Source organism: Trachemys scripta, chromosome 3, assembly GCF_013100865.1.
Source record: "Trachemys scripta elegans isolate TJP31775 chromosome 3, CAS_Tse_1.0, whole genome shotgun sequence".
NCBI classification, from domain to species: Eukaryota; Metazoa; Chordata; order Testudines; family Emydidae; genus Trachemys; species Trachemys scripta.
The window spans coordinates 124,422,655-124,449,077 of NC_048300.1; the positions used below are offsets into that span (position 1 = coordinate 124,422,655).

Here is a 26,423-nt window from a genome sequence, read left to right on the forward strand (position 1 = left end):
GCTTTGCTGTAGGGTGTTTAATATTAATAATATGAACTGAAAATATGCAGCAGAATGAGTGAAGGACCCTATAGGAGGACTTTCAGCTACTATATTGGGGTTGTGCAGCTGTTGGGGGAATATATTAGGTGGCGAGTTTTCAAAACCTTGCTTGGGAAGTGCATATATGGAACCCTTCACTGGTAGATGTGCTATGCACTCATGTCCTGGGGTGTGTTTCTGAAAATGAACCTTTACAGTTTAGTAAAATTGGGAGGTGAGACAGGGGGGCTGTTTGCTTAGAAGCTTGAAAAAGAGCCACTGCTTCTGAAATTTGCAAGCTGCTTGTCTTGTTGCATAATGCCTTTGGTATTGAGATATTTGAATAGTATGGTAACGTGAGAGAATAATTATGAATTTTTAAAGTATTCAGCTACAGAGATTGGGGGGGGGGAGAGAAATGAAGAGCAGCTTCTCCCTGAGGAGAGTTGTCATTATCAACAGGATGTTATAAATGACAAGCATCTTTCTAGTATAATAAATAGGGTGTTTAGGGCTTTATTTAAATGCTGATCACTGCAACAGTTAGATGCAGAACCAGCTAATGTTAATCTTTCTTTCCATAAAGATGATAGAGGCCAGCCCAGTGCTGCAGGAATATTGCATCAAGGTGTGAGCTCATCCTCTGGATAGTGTTCTTGTAGAGCTTGTGATCTTGGCCTCTGGGAAGAGGGCTCAATATGTGATGCCTTTTCTAGCACCCTTTTTGGCTGTCAATGAGAGATGTTTTCAGAAGAAGCTAATATTCCCCCTCCCTGGGTACAGATGAAATGTGACCATTAGCAAAAGCCAGGGGAGGAATATGTATAAATAAGAAGAGTGAAGCAGTGCTGATTTCCACACTGGGATGTGGACAGCGACTGTGGTTGCTTCCCTTCACCTTATTTGGAGATGACATGAAAACCGTGCATAGGATTACTTTGCAAAATTAATACGTCAAGATAGCTGTTAGATCAAGAAACAACTTGTACCATGTAAATTATACATCGATTTTTAAAGGTATGGATTTAAAGGGTGGGATTTTTAAAGATATCTAGATGCCTAACTCCACTGGTTTAAAGGGGAATTAGGTACACCTTTTAAAAACTAGCCCAAAGTGACTTATGAGAACAAGTATGGGGCTTGTACTCTTAAGACATTTTTAAAGGTGGGGGCCTAGTGAGATTTTCAAAAGCACCTAAGTCCCACTGACTCCAGTGGGAGTTAGGCACATAGATGCTTTCAAATATCCCCAAAGGTGCCTAAATACCTTTTAAAAATCTGGCCTTGTGGAGCTTTGAACGTGGTGCGTGTGTTGAGTTGAACATGAAATAAATAATAAATGTCAACAATGAAGAAAAGTGTGTAAAACACTTCTCTTTCTCCAAATATTAATGTGTGGAACATAAGGTAGAATCAGTGTATCCATCTGCTTTCTCTGGGTCCTGCAGATGAGAGCTTTGAACAGTAGATGACTATATTAGTGTTCAAGGTTAGATGTCACTGTATTTTAGTTACTTATTACATATAACTTTGAAGTGCAGTAGGGGAGAAGCTGTTAGGATCATGCTCAGTCATTTGATTCCTGCCCAAGTGATCTCTGTTTTTGTTTCATAGATCCATCCAGTTGTTGAGCAAGTCTTCTCTTTTTCTGAAGTTCCAAAGGCCTTTCTGAAGCTAGAAGGAGGACATGCACGGGGGAAAACAGTGATCAATGTAATTAATAAAAAATAACATCTACAGCCATTCTGTTTTGCTGCAGTTTGTGCTCGCTGATGGATGGCATTTGAACATGGTAGTGAACTACGCCTTCAAGTCTATTTCCTTGCAAGTCTCTCTCAAATGCTGTCCTAAGGTTAAAATGCTTCTAAGTTTTATAGGCCATGAACCTTTAGGTACTAAAAGTTAGTTTTTAAAAACAAGTTATTGAATATAAAATTCCTAATATAAAAAATTGGTTGAGTTCTTCCTACACCAGTTTTGTGGTTTGTTAAATTTATGAAATAGAGGAAAGGCTAATGCCTTTTCTAGGTTGGCTAGATTATAGCCATGTGTGAAGAGGATTTGTAATTCTTCATATGGACAGTAATACCCATCATCCTGATACCAGTAGCTAAGCTGACAGCTCCATAGAGCAGTTTGTGCTGTATGCATGTTTTAAATAAGTATCAAAATGCCTTATGAATGATGACTTTGCCCCAAAGGAAGCACTGACTGTCCTGAGTTGCAAACAAGTGTTGAATTTCAATCTACTGTTTCTTGATCATCTGTATAGTAACAGCAACAGAAGTCATTAGTACAGACAACTCTTCAGGGATCTTGTCTTTGTATGTGTTTACACAGCACCTAGCACAAAAGCTGCTTAATGCTACTGCAATATAAAATAATAATTAGGGCTGTCAAGCAATTACAAAAATTAATCATGCTGTTAAATAGAATACCATTTAAATATTCTTGCATGTTTTCTGTATTTTCAAATACATTGTATTGTGTTGTAATTGAAATCAAAATGATCACTTTATATTTTGATTATAAATAGGTGAACTGAAATATTTTTTTACAGTGCAAATAAGTACTGTAGTGTAATCTCATCATGAAAGTTGAATTTACAAATGTAGAATTATGTACAAAAAATAACTTATTTTTGAATGCAATGTAAAACTTTAAAGCCCCACAAATCCCCTCAGTCCTACTTTTTGTTCAACCAAGCACTCAGACAAACAAGTTTGTTTACATTTGCAGGAGATAATAGTGCCTGCTTCTTGTTTACAGTGGCACCTGAAATTGAGAACAGGTGTTCGCATGGCACTGTTGTAGCTGGCATTGCAAGATATTAACGTGCCAGATGCGCTAAAGATTCATTTGCCCCTTCCTGCTTCAACCACCATTCCAGGGGACATGCGTCTATGCTGATGACAGGTTCTGCTCAATAACGATCCAAAGTAGTGCGGACCGACGCATGTTCATTTTCATTGTCTGAGTCAGATGCCACCAGCAGAAAGTTGATTTTCTTGGGTGGTTCGGGTTCTGTAGTTTTCGCATCAAAGTGGTGCTCTTTTTAAGATTTCTGAAAGCGTGTTCCACACCTTGTCCCTCTCAGATTTTGGAAGGCACTTCAGATTCTTAAAGTTTGGGTGGAGTGCTGTAGCTATCTTTAGAAATCTCACATTGGTACCTTCTTTCCATTTTGTCAAATCTGCAGTAAAAGTGTTCTTAAAATGAACATGTGATCATCTGAGACTGCTATAACATGCAATATATGGCAGAATGCAGGTAAAGCCATGGAACTGGAGACATACTGAATTCCTTGGGGGAAAATTGTAACAAATTTAAGTAACACATTATTTTTTTAACGAGCATCATCAGCATGGAAGCATGTCCTCTGGCATGGTGGTTGAAGCAGGAAGGGGCATATGAATGGCACAAATATCTTGCAATGCCGGCTACAAAAGTGCCATGTGAACATCTGTTTTCACTTTCGAGTGACATTGTAAATAAGAAGAGGGCAGCATTATCTCCCATAAATGTAAACAAATTTGTCTTAGCGATTGGCGGAACAAGAAGTAGGACTGAGTGGACTTATAGGCTCTACAGCAGGGGTAGGCAACCTATGGCATCTATGCCAAAGGCAGCACACGAGCTGATTTTTCAGTGGCACTCACACTGCCTGGGTCCTGGCCACCAGTCCGGGGGGCTCTGCATTTTAATTTAATTTTAAATGAAGCTTCTTAAACATTTTAAAAACCTTATTTACTTTACATATAACAATAGTTTAGTTATATATTATAGACTTACAGAAAGAGACTTTCTAAAAACATTAAATGTATTATGGGCACGCAAAACCTTAAATTAGAGTGAATAAATGAAGACTCGGCACACCACTTCTGAAAGGTTGCCGACCCCTGCTCTACAGTTTTACATAACTGCACTCAAACAAACAAAACAAAACAAAAAAATCTGTCTACTAGAGCTGGAAGGGACCCTGAAAGATGATCAAGTCCAGCCCCCTGCCTTCACTAGCAGGCCCAAGTACTGATTTTGCCCCAGATCCCTAAGTGGCCCCCTCAAGGATTGAACTCACAACCCTGGGTTTAGCAGGCCAATGCTCAAACCACTGAGCTATCCCTCCCCTCAGTACTTGTAGGAGGTAAATTGATATACTATTTTGTTTAATTTTTACAGTGCAAATCAAAAATATGAAGTGAGCACTGTACACTTTGTATTTTGCTGTAATTGAAATCAATATTTGAAAATGTAGAAAAACATCCAAAAATATTTAATAAACTTCAACTGATATTCTTTTGTTTAACAGTGGGATAACTGATTAATCGTGATTAATTTTTTTTGAGTTAACGGCAATTAATCACCAGCCCTAAAAAACCCCACAAAAGAAATAGTATTTTTTGGTATTTCACCTCATACAAGTACCGTAGTGCACTCTTTATTGTGAAAATGCAACTTACAAATGTAAATATTTTTTTATGTAACTGCACTCAAAAACAAAATGTAAAACTTGAGAGACTACAACTCCACTCAGTCCTACTTCTTGTTCAGCCAATCACTCAGACAAACAAGTTTGTTTACATTTATGGGAGATAATGCTATTGTTGTTTATCAAAAAATATAAAGTGATCAGTGTACACTTTATATTCTATGTTGTAATTGAAATCAATATAGTTGAAAAGTAGAAAACATCCAAAAATATTTAAATAAATAGCATTCTATTCTTGTTTAAAGCTGTGATTTTTTTAATGTCACGACTAACCAGGATTATTTTTTTAAATCCTTTGACAGCCCTAGTTAAGACATACCATCTAGTTATGTTTGTTTGTAATAACGAATAGGGGCAGATAATGGTCTAGAAACCAGTGAAAAACGGGTAGTGTGTTAAGTTTAATACCTGCATTTTCCTCAATTCAAAACCTGCATCAAGTTCTACATATTACTTGATACCTTTGCTTAAGATGCTGCTGTATCAATTTATAACACACACATTGGCCCTTATTCCATTCTTTTGCCAGACGCAGTTTAATTAACCAGAAGTTATAATCAAAGAAACACTGAAATATTTAATTACAGTTTCCATTCCCTGGGATTTTTTAAAAACATCATCTTGCCCATAAATTTTCAGTTCAGTAGGTTTCTCTTAAGCCTCCACTATCAATTATCATCATATGCATATTCACCATCTTATGGTACTTGTATTTCACCTTTAATTGCCCCCTAACATTGAAGTCTTGGGTTTAGGCACTTAAGTCCCAATTTTAGGCTCCACAGTGGTCCACAAAACTCCCAGTGAATCATAAGGATATGCCCGCACTGTTATAAAAGACCCGCAGCACAGCCATAGCTCTCAGAGTTCAGGCCTGAAAATCCACTTTGGAATATTTTAGCCCTGCACCCTAGTCAGCTGTCCCAGTCTCTGAGACTTGGTGCTGCAGGTTTTTGTTTTGTTTTTTAAATCAGTGTACCCAGAGGAGCCTTTAGCAACACCTAAACTTCTGCCTCACCTGGGTGTTTGGATGCCTGTCTCCAACCTGAGCCCACAAGTGATCCCTGACCTGGGGGAAGATAGGTATTTGCCTGCCTATTGTGTGCACAGAATCTGATAAGGTAGGTGTTCTCACAGGCTGCCCACAGGATCAGGTCCCATTCAAAATATGGTCACTGAAGAGGGAGGCCCTTCAAACTGGAAAAGGAAGGGGGTGATGGAAGCACCTACCTCATAACTTTAGCCCAGTGGCCACTCACCTGGGATGGGAGAGACCCAGGTTCAATTTGTCCTTCCCCCCGAGGGGGAGAAAGGATTTGAAGAAGTTACTCCCACACCCCTGCACATAGGCAGCAGGGGAACCCCTGCTTTGGGGAGGCTAGCCTCCCCCCCAGAGCCACAACCCCACCCCCCAAACAGGAGAAACCCTGAGGGGCTCCAATCCGCCAGCCCCCCCACCCCTGAAGGCCCTCCTCAGGCCGTCGCTGACCCCCGCCAGCCCTAGCACCCAGCCGAGCCTCCTCACTCCCCCACCTGCTGCTGTCTCTCCGCATCCCTCCTCACTCCCACATCCCTCAGGAGGTAGGACGCAGCAAGCAGCAGGGACCTCTGCGAGGGGTGGGGGTGGAGGAGACATGGCAGGCAGGCAGCAGCAGGGGCCTCAGGGAAGGGGTGGGCCACCGCAGATCAGGCTAAGCCTTCCCTGGCCCATTATACCCACCACCCATACCCCTGCAGGAGAGTGCTTTAACCACTGGGCTAGTGGATATTCCAAGGTAGGGCTTCCACAGTCTCTGCTGTTTAAATTGTCCCACTGTGGATGAACAGTGAAGGAGTGATTGGGGGGAAGGAGGATGACTGCTACTTTATAACGATAAAGGAATCAGTTCCCACTCACTTATAGGTATTAGGTCAGAGTATGTGAAAGCGGGCACCACCAAGTCCCCCTCTGTGATTTTGCAAGGCAAGCACCTAACTTAATTCCTGCATGAAACTACTTAAGAGTCTAAGCCATCTGACTCCAGGCAAGTAGTTCCCATCCGTGGATTGCTAAACAGGGAGAGGTGCTCCCTGCAGCCTGGACTTAGGTGCCTACCTGCACGAGAGGAAAGGTTTAGGACACACACCTCTCATAAGCATCTCCTCTAGTCCTGCCTCCGGGGCTGACTTTATGGATTGCGCTCATTTCTCCCCATTCATTGTATAGGGAGCCTAGCCGATTTACTCAATGTTGTTCCTGTGAGGTGCTTTAGACCACAAGTCCTTTTGTAGATTCACGGCCCAATGCATAGGTTATTGGTTTGACCTGAAACAAATCAATAGTACTTGAGAGATAAAACAAGAACTTAATACCCTGTGTAGAAGTGATCTTAGTGCATTTCTTGTGTCACAGAAGCAGCAACTACCTCCACCACTTTTACATACCTTGTAGGCAATCTGTGGTAGAAAAACTAAGGATGGAAGACGACAGAGCCTGGGTGATCTCATCACAACAGACTTAAAGCACAATGCATGAGAAGCAGGCAGCACTGCACCTGTACAGAGGAGCTTCACTACGGACATGTAAACAGGGAACTTTGCAGATAGTTTCACTAAATCAGATTTACCTGAAGAAAATTTATTTGTGAAGTACATGTAACATACTGTGGATACAATAAAAAGGCACAGAAAAATTTGCCAGAATTACCACCTTGGAACCAGAAGTAACACTCTTTAGAAAGGAATAAAAGCAGATTACAACTGTACAATTTTTAAAGACTAAGATGTATTTGAATGTTGATTATTGCAGTTGTCTGTACAGCAAGTGAAAAAAACAACAACACATACTTAAAATTAGATTGAAGGCACTAACTTCTCCACAGGTAATGATAAAAAATAAAGCACCAGTGTCCTGCGAGGCAACAAACAGTAAAGAAGAAAGTTACATTCTAATAGACGTCTAACAAGTGCCCCCTGAGGCTGCTAGGAGTGGTTTGTAATAACACTGGTCTAGGCAAGAATGAAATACAGCAGCATGGTACAAAAGTTTACATTCACTGTTCTGCCAGTGGCATAAAATAAAACCATAATTTTAACATTGGGCCAAGGGAGACAGTAAACCATTAATGCACAAGAACAACCTGCTACAAGTTATTTCATATGCCTCTCTTGAAACAAGCTCTTTGCTAAGGTGTGGTTCCTATCCTAAAGTATGCATGGAACTTCAAACTTGCTTGACAGGTAATGTCTCTAAGTTCTTATATGGCACTTATCGTTGTGGTATGAATGTCTCAAAGTTTTCTTCCCTACCTCAACAATGAGCTTTTATCCTAAACTCCAATGCATTGCTGTGACAGCCTACCACCATTGACCTTGCCCTCCTCAACTTCACCCGAGATGTTTGGAGCATACCAAGATCGTAGTGGGTTAGAACGTAATTAACTATGGCTGGTGGCAGACAGTAGCTGGGACAATGTCTGGAGAGATTTGGAACTACTGTGACTAGTGATGCTTTTTTAAAATAAAGGAGAGAAGTATTTTAAATTAAATTCTGAGAGCAGTAATGAATGCACTTAATGGAGCTACCTCTAGGTTTGAAGTATTTGCCCCAAGCAGAGAAGTAGATAATACTTTTTACAAATTAAAAGTAAGGCAGCTTTTTAAAGTAGAAGCAAATAGAAAATGGGCAAATTCTTCACAGCTGATACACCCTTCTTGCTGCCCAATACTTTTGCTAACAAACATCTATAGATTTATAGGCTCTGTCTTTCTAATAGAAAAACTAGAAAATAGACTGCTTATTAAAATACAGGCTTTAAAATGACAACTTACTAAAATACATCTGCACATATCCTGTAGTCATTTTTTGGTAAAAATTCTCCTAAAAAAGTTTCAATAGACTGAAGTTCTTTTTTGTACTAATGCATTATTTACATGTTAATTTTCAGGAGATGAATACTCCAATATACTACTAGAAAGCTCAATGTATTTTGCATACCCCCCATATGTAGCACTTCAATCTTTTGTGTGATAAGTTTATCTAATTATCTCTTAGCATAATAGTTTATACTTTTTTCCTGATAAAAACATCTGTAGAAATAATTTAAAATTACACTCTAATATATTCTGGATTAGCAATTAATCCCTGACATGAAATTGCTGCTTGGGAGGGGGACTTTGACATTTAAAAAATTAATAAAAAACAAACAGTAGGGAGCGGTTACAAAAATTGGTCAACATAGTTGTAGTGGGTTAACATCCAGTAAAACACACAAACTTATGGAATTAGTGTTTAGAGCTGAATCTATTCTGTCACTTGTGCTTACGATTATTATGAAGGCAGGATAGAGATCATCTCTCTTCTTCAAAGATGGCCACGTTAGTTGGATTGTCCAGAATGTTGTTATAATTTCTCTCCAATTGACGGAACTGTCTGGATTTACAGAACTAATGCTTCCCAACACTGGGTTGGCTTCTGTTCATTGACCGTGTTAACAACAACGTGATTTTGATCATATTGTGTGCCCCCTAAGAAGAAATTTAAAAAGAAAATGAAATGTGAAAAATCACTGAAACTGTTGGATTGAGACTGCTGCATCAGTATTGTAAATGTTTCAGAGCCATTCCGAAGATACATGCCGAAGACACGTAAATCACATGCACCTTTTTAAACGGAGGTAAAGTAGAGGAGTATATTCTCATCTTCAAGACTTCCGCCATTCCTACACTGCCTCCTCACTCCCTCAGGAACTGCAGAAGAGCAAACCTATCTGCCTCCCCACTTGGTGCCTCAGTCGTGCATCTCCTGCTCCTGTTGTTGTGTGTGAAGGAGAGAGGAGGACGAGGATGTCAGGTGCGAGTGACTGGATCAGGACTCTCACCTTCCAATAATCAAATGCTGCCCCACAATTCCCATGTGCTAGCCATCCAATGATTAACTGGCGTCCAAAGGCTAGCTAAGGAGTACTCGGTATAAAAGAAATGCTGTTGGCCAGCAGAACACACAGCAATTTCAGCACAGGCCACAATAGCCTATGCAGTAGCCCACAAAAGCTTATGCTCTAATAAATTTGTTAGTCTCTAAGGTGCCACAAGTACTCCTGTTCTTCTTTCAATAGCCTTTATGTTGTCAGTATTCATAAATAACCACAGCTAATTTGTCTTCAGCTGGTGCACTCATACTATAAGGCATTTAAACACATAAGAATGACCATCCTGGATCAGACCAAAGGTCCATCTAGCCCAGTATCCTGTCTTCCGACAGTGGCCAATGCCAGGTGCCCCAGAGGGAATGAACAGAACAGGTAATCATCAGGTGATTCAACACTATTCATATGGGTGTATATATTTAATGTCTCCATCTCCACCTCTCCCTCTAACTGCGAATTGCAACACAAACCATGCCCCTACAGTTGCACTATTTCAATGACACCGGACGTTATTTTCTCTGTCCTGAAGTCAGTAAATGGACAGATGTAGTTGTCTATTACATAAGTGGTCACTAATACAGATTATCAGTCTAGAGCTCCCACTGCTGGGAAGCCTCAGCCTTTAGGGCAAGGAAATTTCTCATCCAAAAAATGAAATCGGTCAGTGACTAACACAGCACCCAAGCATTTATTTCTTCATGCTGTATTCATATAATGCCACAGATCTGTCATTAGCAGGTATTTGAGTGGACTGTTAGCCAATGAAGAAAATGTTCATTCATTCACTCAAGAAAAGTCTATTCTTCCTAGTCACAAAGATGCATTCTTCTAGTGAAACAAACGCCTTCAGGCAGTTGCATGTCAATTTCCATCTCCTTAGCAAGCTCCACATATTCATGGCCCTATGCTTTCCACAGCAGTGCAATGTGGAGAGAAGCTCAAGCTGGTGGAAAGAGCTGGAGCAAAGAGCAGGTACACAAAAGTATCCTATGCCATGGAACTGTCTCTCCCCTCAGTAATCACTTTGTGGTAGCTGAATTCTGTGTGACAGGGCTGTCATCCACTGCTCACTGTGGCATGTTGCCTTCTTAGAGAAGCAGAACTTACGACAGGAGAAGAACAAATTTCTGCCTTCAGGAGCAGCAGCAATTTCCCCCCACCTCAGCTAGGGTGGATGGCATGGGACCAGCCAAAGGTAGCACAGCAGATATAAGACTTGTACTGCCAGTGCCAAGGGAGACCTGAACAGTGGGGAAGTGTGGTCAGGTTGAGATCAGTGAAAGGGCTCTGTTACTGCTATGTTATTCTGTTGAGACATAGGACGATCTACCAAAAAAAAAAAAAAAAAATCTTGGCCATAGGAAATAACTAAGAAGTGCTTCTAAAGTACAGTTCATAAGGAATCATCATGGCAAAATATTCTTAAATTTATGCATGCTGGAATGTAACTGTGTATGAAACAGTACCTGAAATAAAAGGAAAGCCAGATATTTAAAAGTATAAGTGTGTGGTTATTAGGGGCAAATATCACTGCCATGCACTATTTCATTACACCCACAAGATGGCACCATTATCACACACTTTGAACAAGTACCGTATATACTCAGTCATAAGCCGAATATTTTTGGTAAAAAAGTGACGCATCAAAGAGCAGGGGTCGGCTTATAAATGGGTCTACACCAAAATTTGATGATTTTAAACTCTATGGAATCATTGAATTGAATATCTAATACACTGTCGTTTTGTTTACCTGGAGCGTCTGCAGGCATGGAGCCCCTCGGCTCCCTGGGGCCGCGGTTCACCGTTTCCAGCCAATGGGAGCTGCGGGAAGTGGCACACCACTACCCACCACTCCCATTGGTTGGGAACCGCGAACCATGGCCACAGGGAGCTGAAGGGCTTCATGCCTGCAGACGCTCCAAGTAAACAAAACGTCCAGGCCCACTAGCGGCTTACTGTAATGGGCCAGGAACCAAAGTTCGCCAACCCCTGAAATATAGGGTCGGCTTATGAAAGGGTCATATGGTTTTTGATATTTTTAAGTAACCATTTTGGGGGGTCGGCTTATAAATGAATGGGCTAATGAACGAGTATATACGGTAAGTTTATTTGCTAAAGAATGTGTTAGGGCTGAAAAATAGATGGTTGATTATTTGGCTTTAATGGTGGTTCAGCAATGTGGAAGGACTAGAGACAGTTTTTATTAAATTGCCTGGACCAGCTACACTAAACCTATTCATTTTTCAGATACAGTATATATAAAATAGGTCCTTCCACAAAGCACATGTACATCATGTAACAACAAATACTTGGGGAGGAGACAAGATAGGTGAGCTTGTCTTTCTCACCAAAGAAGTTGGTCCAAAAAAACATATTACACCTCCTCCACCTTGTCTCTCTAATATCCGGAACTGACACAGCTACAACAACACAGCATATAACAAATACTTGTAACTTCACCTTTCGTAGGTAGAAAGGGAAAGATGACTTCATTATAAACAACATTCCACAGTCTACATACCACCTCCTTGAGCAAATTGTCTGAGAAAAGAAAGACAGGCTTTGCACTGTGCCCTGCAGACCAGTATAATCTGTTTCTGTCTAGACCCTGCATGGAAGCAATTCCCAGAGTAGATGACCCCCCACCCCAGAACTCCCTGCCACTGGAGACTGAGCTCAAGCACTTCAGCCAACTTCACTTGCTCCAGCAGTACATCATGATAAATTTCTATGTCTTTGGACCAATTCCGATTCAGTGTAATTCCATTGCAGTTTCTCCTGATTTAAACCAGCATGGGAGGCTACTTTACCCAGGTTACATTTTATTACTACACCTCTACCCCGATATAACATGAATTCTCATATAACGCGGTAAAGCAGCGCTCTGGGGAAATGCTCGAGGCCAAAGCAAGTTTGATATAACATGGCTTCACCTATAACGCGGTAAGATTTTTTGGCTCCCGAGGACAGCGTTATATCGGGGTAGAGGTGTATTTACAATTGTCAGAGTTGCATAAACAAACTAAAAAGCTGCGTATTCCTCCTCACATTTCATCTTAGAACTTTTTTTAAAAAAATGTTTAGGATCTCTGCCCTTCTACTCTTGAGTTTGGCAGTTTAAATCTGAAAGAGAACAAACAGATAGATATTGTATTTTCTAATGCGAGCTAGCCGGTTGGATCGCTGTCTCTCTAGATCTACATTTTCCCTTTCGGAGCTATTCAGTATGGTATTCTGCAATTAGGCAGTTTTCAAGTATTCACTCAAAGTACATTACATGCTTTTTAAGATGTTTAGTTGAAGATGAGCAAGTATACTAATATCTTTTGTCTTTGTCTAGTGGCTCAATTAAAATTCAAAAAATTCTGCACGGTGTAGTTATTAAATAAAGACACTTCCTGAACTGGACTCTTTTTGAAAACTTGTAATTAATAATCACACTTTTCCTTGTGGGGAACAAAAATTCCTCCATCTGGCTGTAGCAGGATTAGGGATTACACAGTTAAAATTGTGAGTTAATTTTAGTACTCGTGGAGGAAAAAGAACTGATAGTGCTTGTCTGCGACAGGAACTATATAGGGAAACATTGAATAACCCTGTTGTCACATTTCTGCCAACACTCTCCATGTTTGTCTCAATAAAGCACTAATAGTTTACTCAGGTCATTTTGTATTTGTAACGGCTCTTCCACTTAATATCACAGCATTATTTCAATATTGGTTTTAAATGAGTAAAGTTAACGAGTGGTGTTTTGAGGAGATTGTATTTGTTTTAAAAAAAGAGAAGTAATGTGAGTAAACTGGAGAAAACTAGTTATACTGGATGAGAAAACACAACAATGGTGAGCTGTTAGTTCTGCTGCTTATCATACCTGTGGGTTTACTATGCAACCTATGAAACCACAAGGACAGAGCAAGGATAACATCTAAATTAAACAATCTTAAAATGGTATAACAAAAACAGCTGCAAAATATATAATAAGGGATACAGATCTTAGGTTGGTCTAATATTAATCATGTTTTACCTTTAAAGGAATAGCTATTTTTAAATTATTTGTCCTTTTGTATTGCAAGTCTGCATGTGTTAGAAAATTCACTCCAAACAAATGAAAACTAAAGAAAAACGTGCTAAAGAAAAGAAATCACAATTTTATATTGAAGAAGTGTTTTATGTATATCACTAAGTTAAATTAGTAAGAACAATGAGGGGTTTCTGCATACTTACACGTGCATGTAGGGGCCATAAAGAAACACAAGACAGATAAAATCCTGTGGGCTACTGAGCTAGATATCTGAATAACTGTGTGACATCCTATATTCTTTGTAATGCATGAGTTCAGACTAGATGATCAGAACAGTCCCTACAGATCCCAGATTAAAATCTATGAACTATAAAGCCATCCTTAATCTATAGGAACACATTCAGCACATAATTCACCATAAACGTTGTGTAATTAAAATCATAGCGAAAGGCAACAGGTTCTTACCTTTGATATCTAAAACTAATGTTGGTTTCATTTTGCTATGGATCCTACCATCAGGATTAACACACCAATATTGCTTGTCTTCATTCTCCTCGAGGGATAGGCCTAGTTTAGAGCCAGGAGTTATAAGGTTTCCTACAATTGTCAAGCAGCAATCCTCAGCCATCTGTATAATTCAAGAGACAATAGCAGTTATTCAAGGGGCCTTGTTTCTACAGCTACACTAATATCTGTACCCCAGGTTTTTTGGTCATGGATGGAGGGCACAGGCAGGAGATTGTGGTTCTTGTCATCACTCTCCCTCTGTTGGTAATGGAAAAGGTTTCACCTACATTCGACTCTAGGCTACTTATTTTCCCAATGATCCTCTTTCTGATGGCAACCTCCATTGTGATCCTTTTCTTTTTACTATAGAGGACTAGCAAAACAGATTCATTTGAGAGAAACGTTGAAGCTGTTTTAGACTAAGCAAAGAGATTTTTGAAAATGGGCTACCACAATTCTTTTTGGGGTGTGACCTCTAAAGTTCTCCATTTTTACCAGCCTCTGGGTACAGCAGCACTCTTGCTATATTCCTTCCCCACCCACTACATCACCAGCATTTGCATTACTGGCCACAAGTCAGTACTAAGCAATAACAATGCCGAATACGATACGTTATTTTGTATAAACAATGATTTCCAATTTTGAAGATTACCATAAAACTCCTGTAGATAGCAAATTACTTAACATGTGGTCCTGACAACATGGATTATAAGCTAGTTTACTTTCAGAAGCTAAGAATAAATTGCAGGTCTTGGAATATATTTACTTCATTCTGTACCTCTGAACTTCTCACCTGTACTCTAATCTACTAATTTCTCCCTGCTAGGTCAGCAAAGATTCAACACTCACACAGAAGTTGCACTAAACCACCATTTCCTTCTTTCTACTCTGCCAGCCAGGGAATGACTCCGTAAAATACTCCCCTGCTCCCTCCAGCTACCACAGAATGAGTCTTACAGCAACTCACCAGTTGTCACTTAGCTAGCTAGGAAAGTCCTGAGCTACTTCCTGGATGCCTAGGGCATGGCTCGTTATTGTGACTCAGGGTATAAGGCAACCTGGCTTTACAGGAACTCCCAAACAGTCCTAATAAAATCTTTTTTTATCCTCCTTTGTTTTTCAATATATACAATGTGTCAGAGCACACTGGCAGTATGGTATAGAGCTTTTGCACTTCTAAAGAGCAATGGCATAACTCAGTCATTATTGCAAGTAATGTAGCCATCCTAAGCTTTTGCTAGTTAGACTACATGACTGTAGTACAGTACAAGCTGCATTCCCATGAATTCTCTATGCACCATAAGTTTTATTTAGAATAAATCAAATGCGTTGATTATGTTGAAATGAGAGGACTGAGAACACCCATCCATAACCATATTGCAATACTGCCCAAGTAGTAATATCTTCAGTTTGAGACAGAAGAGGAGGTTACTCACCCTGTGCAGTAACTGACGTTCTTCGAGATGAGTGTCCCTGTGGGTGCTCCACTACAGGTGTTGGTGCGTCCCTGCGCCTTCGCCCGGAGATTTTTGCAGCAGTACTCATAGCGGCCACGCATGCTCAGAATCTGCCCCCCCCCGCTGTGACTCTAGGGTAATAGAACGCATGCGTGGCCGGTCTCCTCAGTTCCTTCTCTACCACGGAGGCCCCCCAACTCCGAAGTAGAGGGGAGGAGGGTGGGTAGTGGAGCACCCACAGGGACACTCATCTCGAAGAACGTCAGTTACTGCACAGGGTGAGTAACCTCCTCTTCTTCTTCGAGAGATGTCCCTGTGGGTGCTCCACTACAGGTGACTTAAAAGCAGTGTATCTTAAGGAGGTAGGGACTTCGGATCTGGTAGGAACGCCGTCGAGAGTACCGCCCTGCCCAAGCGTATGTCAGATAAAGGGCCTTGAATAAGGGCATAGTGTTTAACAAAAGTATGGTCAGATGACCAGGTGGCTGCTTTACAAATGTCAGCCAAGGGAACTTTGCGTAAGAACGCGATGGAGGCAGCCAGAGATCTAGTGGAGTGTGTTCTAATGCCATCTGGAGGTGCAACCCCTTTCATCTGATAGCACAGTCGGATACACTGGGAGATCCAGTTCGAGAGTCTCTGGGTAGAAATAGGCATGCCCTTGGAGCGCTCTGCAACAGAGACAAAAAGTCTAGAAGAGGTTCTAAAGGGTTTGGTTCTATCCAAGTAGAATGACAAGGCTCTGCGAACATCTAGTGTATGCACTGAGGCTTCAAAGGAGTTTGCATGTGGTTTCGGGAAAAAAGTCGGGAGGTGTATGGGTTCATTAATATGGAATGATGAGTGTACCTTTGGAAGAAATTTGGGATGCAATCTGAGGGTAACCTTGTCTTTAAAAAATATCGTATATGGTGGATGAGCCATGAGAGCTGCTATTTCTCCTGCCCGTCTGGCAGAAGTAATTGCCACTAGAAACGCTGTTTTCATGGAGAGGTGTAAAAGGGAGCACATGGCTAGGGGTTCGAAGGGTTGCTGAGTTAGGGCAGACAGTACCAGATGAAGGTCCCAGGGGGTGGTCGGTTGTTTAATGTCTGGATATAAGGTTTGTAGGCCCTTGAGGAAACGCTTCGTAGTAGCGTGAGCAAAGACAGACGTATCATCAATTTTGTCGTGGAAAGTCGTAATAGCAGCTAAATGGACCCTGATGGAGCTGAAAGAAAGGCCGGATCGCTTAAGGCCCAAGAGATAGTCCAATATAAACGGAAGAGGTACCGAGGTAGGAGAAAGATGTTTGGCAGAACACCAATGTGTGAATCGTTTCCACTTTTGAAGATAGGTCTTGCGAGTAGAGAGCGTTCTGCTATGTAGGAGTACCTCCTGAACTTGTTCGGAGCAATCTAATTCGCGTTGGGAGAACCACGTAGGAACCAGGCCTTGAGGTGAAGCATGGACAGGTTGGGGTGGAGAAAACGACCGTGCTGCTGAGATAGAAGGTTCGGAATAAGCGGCAGGGAGATTGGTGGTTGGATTGACATTCTGGTGAGGAAGGGAAACCATGGTTGTCTGGGCCACGATGGGGCAATGAGGATCACCTTGGCTCGATCCGTTCGTATTTTTATCAGAACCCTGTTGAGAACTGGTATCGGGGGAAACGCATAGAATAGGTTTCGGTGCCATGAGATCATGAATGCATCCCCCAGGGAATGTTTGCCCAGTCCTGCTCTGGAGCAGAAATTGAGACATTTCTTGTTCTTTGCAGTTGCAAAGAGGTCTATTGTTGGGTAACCCCAGATGCTGAATACCTCGTGAATGGTTTTGTCGTCTATCTCCCACTCGTGGTCCCATGGGAAGCGTCTGCTCAGTTCGTCCGCTGTGGTGTTCATGATCCCGGGAAGATAAGCAGCTGATACCCGGATGTTGTTCACAATGCACCAATTCCAGAGCTTCATAGCCTCTGTGCACAGCGAATGGGAACGAGCTCCGCCCTGCCTGTTTACGTAAAACATGCAAGCAATGTTGTCCGTCATTATGCGTACGTGATGATGTTTGATTAGTGGCAGGAAGTGACGGCACGCGTTGCGAATGGCTCGAAGTTCTAGTACATTTATGTGCAGGGAGGTCTCGGTTGGTGACCATAGTCCCTGTACTGTGTGATGAGACATATGTGCACCCCACCCTGTCATAGATGCATCGGTGATCAGAATGTGTGATGGAGCCTGTTGAAGAAACGGGACTCCAGAACAAAGGTTGGAGTGGACGGTCCACCAACGTAGCGAGTCTTTGACTGGAGTAGGCAGGGAGAGAGTCTTGTTTAAAGAATGCATATTCGGTTTGTAAACCGTTGCCAGCCACGCTTGGAAGCACCTCATGTGTAGGCGTGCATTCTGGACGACAAAAGTGCACGAGGCCATGTGACCTAGTAGTTGCAGGCAGTCTCGGGCAGTTACCTGAGGGCTGTTGCGAATAGTTGTGGTCAGTTGTTTTATGGAATTGTAGCGATCGGGTGGGAGCGATGCTAGCCCGGTCCGAGAGTCGAGGTCTGCGCCTATGAACTGAAGGTGCTGGGTGGGGCGTAATGTGGATTTGTCTCTGTTTATTTGTAGGCCGAGAGAAAGAAAGCACTCGACTGTGAGTCGTGTGAACCGGAGCGCCTCGTCGAATGTTGAAGCTTTGAGGAGGCAATCGTCAAGGTACGGAAATATTATTACCCCTTGTCTCCTGAGGTGAGCAGTGACTACAGCTAGAAGTTTGGAAAAAGCACGGGGGGCTGTAGATAGTCCGAAGGGGAGTACCCTGTATTGGAAATGTGTGGAACCAAGGGTAAATCGGAGGAAACGTCTGTGGGCCGGATGTATAGTGACGTGGAAATAGGCATCTTGTAGGTCGAGGGCAGAAAACCAGTCGCCCTGCTCCAGCACTGGGATTATGGTATTGAGGGTCACCATCTTGAACTTTTGCTTTTTGATGAATCTGTTGAGCCGCCTGAGATCGAGGATTGGTCGCCATCCCCCATTTTTCTTCTCCGTTAAGAAATAATGGGAGTAAAAACCCTTCCCTCTGTGTCGCTCTGGCACGATTTCTACTGCTCCCAGATGAAGGAGATGTTGCACTTCTTGGAGGAGTAGCTGCTCGTGAGAAGGGTCCCTGAAGAGGGACGGGGAGGGTGGGTGGGTGGGAGGTAAGGAGAGGAAGGGGATGACGTATCCAATTGTAACTACCTCTAAGACCCACTTGTCGGAGGTAATCTTCCTCCATTGTTGGAAAAAAGGTCGTAGGCGGTGTCCAAAGATTGGTGTGCCGGCTGAAGTGAGGGCATTGCTTTCTAAACCCTCGACCAAGTTTTCAAATCTGCCTATTAGCTGGTGGGGGTTGAGGCGCCCCTGTAGAGTTTGGGCGACGTCGCTGGAATCTTGGTCGTGGACGTTGCGGCTGTTGCTGTTCCTGCGGTCTATGGGAAGGTTGTGTAAATGCGGGATAACGTGGCCGGTGGTATGGTTGGTATCGATATTGTCGTCTTCTTGCCGTAGGTGTCTGGAGACCTAAAGACCGGAGGGTTGTTCTGGAGTCTTTCATTGAATGAAGCACTTCATTCGTGTTAGAAGCAAAGAGTTTGTCACCGTCGAAGGGAAGATCTTCAATTGTGTTCTGAACTTCGCGAGGAAAAAAGGAAGAGGAGAGCCATGAGCCCCGTCGCATGACTATCGCCGTAGCGGTAGATCTTGCCGCTGTGTTGGCTACATCGAGGGCTGCTTGGAGAGCGGTGCGTGAAATGGCTTGGCCCTCAGAAACTATAGCTCTGAACTGTTGTTTTCTTTGTTCTGGAATGTCATCAATAAAGTCCATTAACTTATTATAGTTTTTATGGTCGTATTTTGCCAGGACTGCAGTATAATTAGCTATGCGAAATTGGAGGGTGGAGGATGCATAGACCTTGCGACCAAACAGGTCCAGTCGTTTGCTATCCTTGTTAGGTGGGGCAGAACGAGAATACTGTTGTCTAGCCCTCTGGTTCGCAGCGTCTACTACCAATGAGTTTGGTGCTGGGTGGGTAAAAAGAAATTCAGAGTCCTTTGGAGAAATAAAATACTTCTTGTCCGCTTGCTTGCAGGTAGGTAGGCTTGTCGCTGGAGTCTGCCGGATGGACTTAGCGGGTTCTAAAAGGGCTGCGTTAATTGGAAGTGCCACTCTGGAGGAAGAAGGGGGCTGTAGGATGTTCGTTAGCTCATGCTGTTGTTCGGGAACCACTTCCAGGTTAATGTTCAGGTCACTAGCAACTCTCTTAAAGAGGTCCTGGAATTTTGTATATTCATCAGAGGGAGTGGGAGGAAGGGGAAGTAATGCTTCCTCCGGTGCTAACTCCGGATCTGTTGGACCAGGAGAAGGGCTAGGTTTATCCTGGGAACGTGGCTGTGTTGCCAGGCGTCTCGTGTCACTAGCATATGCATTAGGAGACGGCACTGGATCAGTGTTGCGCCTGGTCGAATGGCTACGGGGCATGTGTTCCCGAGGGTATGATGTCCATGGTGTCCAGTATTGCCATGGTGGCGGGTAGGGCATAGGTGGTGCCATCCAGGGGTTCATCCCCCAAGGGGCAGGGTCCTGAGAGTGGGATGAGGTAGTATTTCCATAGCCCTTATTGCTCTGGGTCCGGGGCTGGGAGTCAAGATATGGGGAAAAAACTCCCTGTGGATCTGCTTCCTCCTCACTGGAGGAAAACTGCTCAGATCCTGACTCAGGCATCGAAACAGAATATGCATTCATGAGCGGAGACTGCTGTCTGGGTAAAAGGAGTGAAAGCAGCTCCTGCGGGAGATGAAAGCTGAGCCGACAGAGGCTGCTGCACAAGAGCATTCCTGCGATCGGGGCTTCTGGCTGTGATCTGTGTGTCAGAATGCCCCGCAGGCGTCGGTGCCGCAGTCGGTGCCGGGCGAGAAATGTCGGGCTGCCTCGGGTGAGGCGTGCTGTGGAATGTCGGCACCGTCTCATTCGCGGTGCCGAACGGTGCCGTCACTGAGGCAGGCAACTGGAAGCCTGATGCCTCGGCACCGGAGCTTCTCGGCGGCGCTGAAGCCTCAGGCGGCTTTTGCACTATTCCGGAGGAGCCTGGCTCATGAAAATTGCTGAGGCGAGGAATCACAGGCAGAGAGATCGTTGATCTGCCTGGAGAAACTTTATGCCTCATAGTCTTGCTCGGTGAGGAAAGGTGCCCCTTTTTCGTAGACTTCTTGAGCTTTTTTGAGGGGGGGGGGGCTGTGTCGGGTAGCGGAGCCGGCTTCAATGCCTGGGTCTGAAACTGACCCGATAGATTTTTGAAGCAGGAGCAGTTTGAGTTTAAGCTCCCTGTCTTTCCGTGCCCTGGAGCTGAGTTTACAGCAGTGGGCACATTTTTGGGGAATGTGAGCTTCCCCCAAACATTTTATACACTTTGAGTGCCCGTCCGATGACGGGATAGCTTCCTTACAAATAGCACAGCGCTTGAAACCGGTGGAGCCCGGCATAGCCGTGGCTGACAGGAAATTTTTTTTTTTTTTTTTTTTTTAAGATAAACTGGGTAAGTAACTATTTTAACAGAGAAAACTGACAGAAAAACTGGTTTCTAAAGGATAATTAAGGCAATAGTGAAGGATTCTCTAATGAGTCTGCTGAGCTCCGTCTCAGGCCGGGAACGGTTGAGAAGGAACTGAGGAGACCGGCCACGCATGCGTTCTATTACCCTAGAGTCACAGCGGGGGGGGAGGGGGGGCAGATTCTGAGCATGCGTGGCCGCTATGAGTACTGCTGCAAAAATCTCCGGGCGAAGGCGCAGGGACGCACCAACACCTGTAGTGGAGCACCCACAGGGACATCTCTCGAAGAAGAACTACCATCATGAGGAAAATATTTTGCACGTGATGTTGTTAAAACTGTTTGCTCATTTGGCCTCATTTTTACAGTCTACATAATTCCTTTTTACGAGAGCGTCTATTCTGTGCATGTCCAAACAGTACCTCTGTTAATTGAAAAGAGGAAGATTTGTCCCTCAAGCATAATTGACACAGTTATGGAGAGAAATCACTCCCTTTACAAAATGGCTCTATTGAATTTATACAACCTTATGAAATAGGTCACGTGATTCTTTGCACTCAAGCAGATTCACCGTATTAAATTAATTTGATTCACTTTAGACCCCAATTCCTGCACAGACTAATGCACGTTTTACTTTATGCACTATCAGTAATGCCACTGACCTCAATGGCACTACTTATAGTGCACAAAGTTAAGCACATGCTTAAGTCTGCAGATGGATCAAGGCCTTAGTCAGAAGCCAAAGTCTATAGTAATAATTTGCATCAGCAAGAAGCTTTTTAGGGCTTTGCCATTTCATCTTGCTGGAATACCAAATACCTTAACCCCTGAGTATAACCTTCAAACACAATACTGTCCAAATACTGACTTCTTTCTGAAAACAATTTTAATAAGGGTGTAGTTCAGAGGGTCTCAAATTTTTTTTACTGGTGACCCCATTCACATCGCAAGCCTTTGAGTGCGACCCCCCCCCACAATAAATTAAACATACTTTTTAATATATTTGACACCGTTATAAATGCTGGAGGCAAGCAGGCTTTAGGGTGGAGGTTGACAGCTCGCGATCCCCTGAGGGGTCCCGACCCCTGATTTGAGAACCCTGGTGTAGCTGAAAAGGGAAATTATCAGGAAGGTCCATATTTTAAAAGCTTTCCCTGTTTTGATATTTTAATTGACATTTTTATGGAAGGAGAAAGAGGACACAGATAGAGGGAAAACAATGCATAAAGACTCAATTGTATGTATAACCCGAATGTTCTTCAGCAAGCTGAAACACCCAAATCAAACATGTTGGACTCAAATATCTAGTGTGTTTTAACTCAGTTAAAGAAAAATGGAATATACTCTTATTTGTGACCATCAGCTGATACACTGTTTGTTATAAGATGTTTATATCACCCAAAAAAAGGATGAGTTTGAGGAAAAGAAATAAAAAATATGTTTCAGCTGAACTGGAGAAGAGTGAGACATGGCAAACAAAGAAGAAAGGAAGACAGCAGAAATTAATTTTGGAAAGTCAAAAGTAAATGGTGTGTTTAACTAAACTAAACTACACTACACTAAACTAATGTTCATTGGGAACTTTTTACTATTGAAGTACACAAAATATTTTTAAATGAAACAAAGATTCTATGTTTCTGTCAACCCTGAAAAGGATTCTGAATCACAAAATCTTATCAGATGTAATGATTGTCTTCAAGAAACATCAGTCTGGATGCTTAAAAACAACATCAATCAACTAAGTTTAAACCTCACCCTGCATTTGATGAATCCGTCTTGATAAACCCAGATCTGGTCATCTGATCTACTATCTTCTGTAACCCGTATTCTGAGAAGACTCAAATCATCCACATTTCCATCAGCTGACATGAACTTCCCAGTTTCCTTGTTTCGAAGTCTGAAGTATACACGTTTCTATGAAAACAACACAGCTCTTTAGCTACACTCTCGAATGCAGGAACACACAGTACTTCTGGTTAACCTCAGAGTAACCACTACTCAGTGGTGCAGTTGGGGCCTTTGTCCCTTAGATTCTGGATTTCCTCTGAGGGCATTTAAAACACATTTCTAAGGAAAACCAGATTCTGAAAGTTCTCTATCTGCATCAGTACCTTAGACAGAGCAATCAAAATGCACTTATCCTCACTCTGCATAATGCTAAGCAGTTCAGAAGCAGGCCTGAACAAGGACAGTTCTAGGAGAGAGAGCCAATACATTCATTATAGGTACGGGGTATGTCTTTAATTTCTAGCCCAGTTCTAATAATTGAAAACATAAGTGATTCATGAACTACAGAAAGTTATTTCTCAATAAAAACTGGTTCAACATGCACCACTGATGTTAGCATGACAGGATAGTCTAAGCAGTTATGGCACTTGCCCTCAAATTAGCGAATACTTCTAAAAAAACATGACAGTACTCTATACTATAAATCAATTTGCACATTTAAGAGTTTATAATATAAACAGAGAATGGATTTGGGGTTTTTTTGTTTTTTTAATATCAACACAGATGAAAGTGCCTCTGGCTGAAGTATCCAAAAAACTAAGAGCTTCATTTCCCAAATTTCTGAGACTAGCACGACAGTACAGATATCAGAATGCTTGTGACCAGTGGGAAGTTAATCTTGACTGGTTGTTGTAATTCAGTCAGTTGCTCAAAAATAACATATTTAGTTTAATGTGTGCATAGTAGACAATTCAGACTTTGGGAGGTAGTACTGTGAAGCCAAATGGCACAACCAGCATCAGCATTACTGAAGAGAACCTCCTTCCATGTTTGCTGTTTCTGCTGTTTAATGTTACCTTTAACTGTGCAGTACCAGAAACAATTTCTGACTATGAGATAAACTTGGCAATAAAAAATACAGAAAGTCTATAAAGAGGATTTCATGCAAACACTCAGGCCCCAAAGTAGACCCCAGCCTCTCTCACCTGTAATAAAGGTCGTAGAGAACCTATTTGGTGACAGCCACTTAATTTATGCCAGTCTGGGATTTCATTTGGTGACAACAACATCTGACGCCCTCTGTAATTACTGTATTCATAGATTATCCACCTGAAAAAAACAAAATATACTTTCATGTTTATTAACTGTCAAGCATCATCTGTATTAATGTCAACTAAATACTGCTTCTGAAATTGTAAGAAGTGATATTTTAGATATAAATTTGTGTCACGAAAAAGTATTGCTTAAATTAGTAGTGCCAACAACCAGGACCATATATTTTTTTAAGTGGTCTCCAAAATAATAAAATTATCTCCTGATTTCGAGCATAAGTAGATTTGTGCTCAAATTTTAAAATATTTTCATTTATAAATCACACACCAAAAAGAAATAAAGCATTTTCATAGGTTAGAGAGAGCATGAAGTATAATATTTTTATGTATAATGGCGCCATTTCAGGAAACACAGAGTGTGGCCACCCAAAATGGGTGTGTAAATATGCTGCAAAAGCAGTCGTGTTGTGTATCTTTTTTTTGGCTTGCAGGAACTCACTATCCACAACACATGCAGGTGAGAACTGCTAGCAGAGGGCTTTGGGTTAAATAGGGACAACTGCACTCCGGGGGAGTTGTAAGCACGAACACACACGCCTGTCACCTATGTCCTATCTTAGGATGTCCCTCTCCAAGATTTTTATTTTTTATTGGCAGGGGAAAGGTGGAAAGTAGGAAAGTGCCAGGACTGGGATGGAAAAGTTCTGCCTGGTGCTCTACAGAATGTGCACAGATTTTCTGGCAGCCTTATATTTGCAGTATCCTGCCAGAATTTGCCCCTGTGGCTGTATCAGACAAAACAGGAGGCGTGAATGTGTTCATTATTTTGTATTACTCTGAAATGGGCCAGAGTGCAGGGCAGTTGTCTAGTTCCCTTACATGTACACAATTCCCTGCACTCTGATTAGCTGGGAGCATGAGATAAGCATACATTTTCACTAAACTTACAGTGATTATGTAGATTTCTCTGTACCGTCTGCCTGAAAATCTCTCCCCCTGACTGGCTCCTCAGTAGTCCCCCATGACATGCCTACAATAAATGTGGTCGCTGCCTTAATTTCTAAGCTCCTCCCCAGCCCATCACTCATTTACCCCTAGATCATTTAATTTTAAAATGAACCACTCTGATGCCTGGTCTACACTAGGAGTTTACATTGGTATAGCTACGTCTCTGAGGGTGTGAAAAATCCACAGCTCTGAGAGAGGTAGCTATGCCGAGAGGTAGCTAACTCCTGGTGTAGATGGCGCTAAGTCAATGGAAGAATTCTTCTGTCCACCTAGCTGCCGTCTCTCAGGGAGATGGATTACTTATGCCAGGAGGAGAACCCTCCCATGGGCATAGGTAGTGTCTGCACGGAAGCACTACAGCAGCTGTAACATTTCCAGTGTAGACATGCCCTTTCCTGGGGAAAAGGAAGGCTAAGCCTCTGTTCAAGGGGCAAGAAGGAGCAGGGGGAGGGAGATATTGAGAAACCTAGCATTGGTGGGAAGGGGGGTGGCTCAGCACCTGACACAGCCATTTATACAATGTATGGCACCTGGACAGGAAACGCGGAGGGCTGTGAACATGCAGAACAAAGGGACTTAAGTAACAGATTAGGAAGCACACATATAATTGAGGGTATACTTCCACTAACTGAACAACCACCACATTCTTAGTCAAGAAACAAATTTGGCGTCAGACTATGTCTTGTAAACAGAAAATGAGACAAAGCAAATCGATCCATTCTGCTTAGCTAATTCCATTCCTCAACCCAAGTGCAAGTATTTGAATATTTTTACAAAGAAATGACCGTCAAGTTGTTATGGAAATCTGACCCCTCACCTAGCCATAATTAAGGGGGTTGCATAACAGACATAAGTGTCAAGTTATGGGTCTGTAACTGTACAGTATCCATTGGCTCTGAGTGACTGAGACAATTCCTTTTCACTATAATAATGAGGTACCTTCAAGTGATCTTTTAAACAAACAGAACACCTGCTCCTGTCCTTAGGTCTTGTCTACACACAGAAGTTGTACTACTTTAACTATCCTGGTACAATTATGAATAGAGGCAGTAGGCTGGACATGCTTCCCAAGCTATCTACTGCCTGAGACTACTTCCAGTCTTTTTCATAAAATGAGGTAGTGCTGGACCAAGATGTTTCCCTTGTCAGCCTTAAAGGCCCAGTGCACCATATTACAGTTACAGTGTAGTCCAGAGTCAGACACCAATTAATGATCTGTGGATACACAGAGATGCCACAATCTGCCAGCTAGATGGAGGTAAAGACTTGCAGCGAGAGCTGGTTGGAAAAGCTTTGACGGAACTACTCTCCAGAGAATGCAGTTCCAAAGTTGTAACACATCACAAAATTGTGTCAATTTTATTCATTATATCAGAAAATATAAAATAAGGCAAAAGAGAAACAAAAAACATTTTAATAGACCTGAAATGAATTCCCTCCCCCCAAAGA

The 26,423-nt window shown here is 42.3% G+C and overlaps 2 protein-coding genes across 4 annotated transcripts in view; one reads left to right on the plus strand and one right to left on the minus strand.

Moving 5' to 3' along the window:
* RTN4IP1 (reticulon 4 interacting protein 1) overlaps window positions 1-1,764 on the plus strand; it is a 28,433-nt gene extending 26,669 nt beyond the window's left edge. For 2 of the 3 annotated variants that reach the window (XM_034765943.1, XM_034765944.1), the window contains exon 9: window positions 1,636-1,764. In XM_034765943.1, the coding sequence (XP_034621834.1) occupies window positions 1,636-1,752 (117 nt within the window). In that variant the 3' untranslated portion in view covers window positions 1,753-1,764. The remainder of the gene's footprint in view (window positions 1-1,635) is intronic. The other variant, XR_004645174.1, reaches the window with a different exon arrangement.
* A 6,614-nt stretch (window positions 1,765-8,378) lies between these two features.
* Window positions 8,379-26,423, minus strand: part of CRYBG1 (crystallin beta-gamma domain containing 1) — a 62,315-nt gene continuing 44,270 nt past the window's right edge. Inside the window, exons 18-21 of the mRNA XM_034765945.1 lie at window positions 23,901-24,024; window positions 22,723-22,881; window positions 13,904-14,066; window positions 8,379-9,016 (exon numbers count right to left, since the gene is read on the minus strand). Coding sequence (XP_034621836.1) covers window positions 8,928-9,016; window positions 13,904-14,066; window positions 22,723-22,881; window positions 23,901-24,024 — 535 coding nt within the window. The 3' untranslated portion in view covers window positions 8,379-8,927. The remainder of the gene's footprint in view (window positions 9,017-13,903; window positions 14,067-22,722; window positions 22,882-23,900; window positions 24,025-26,423) is intronic.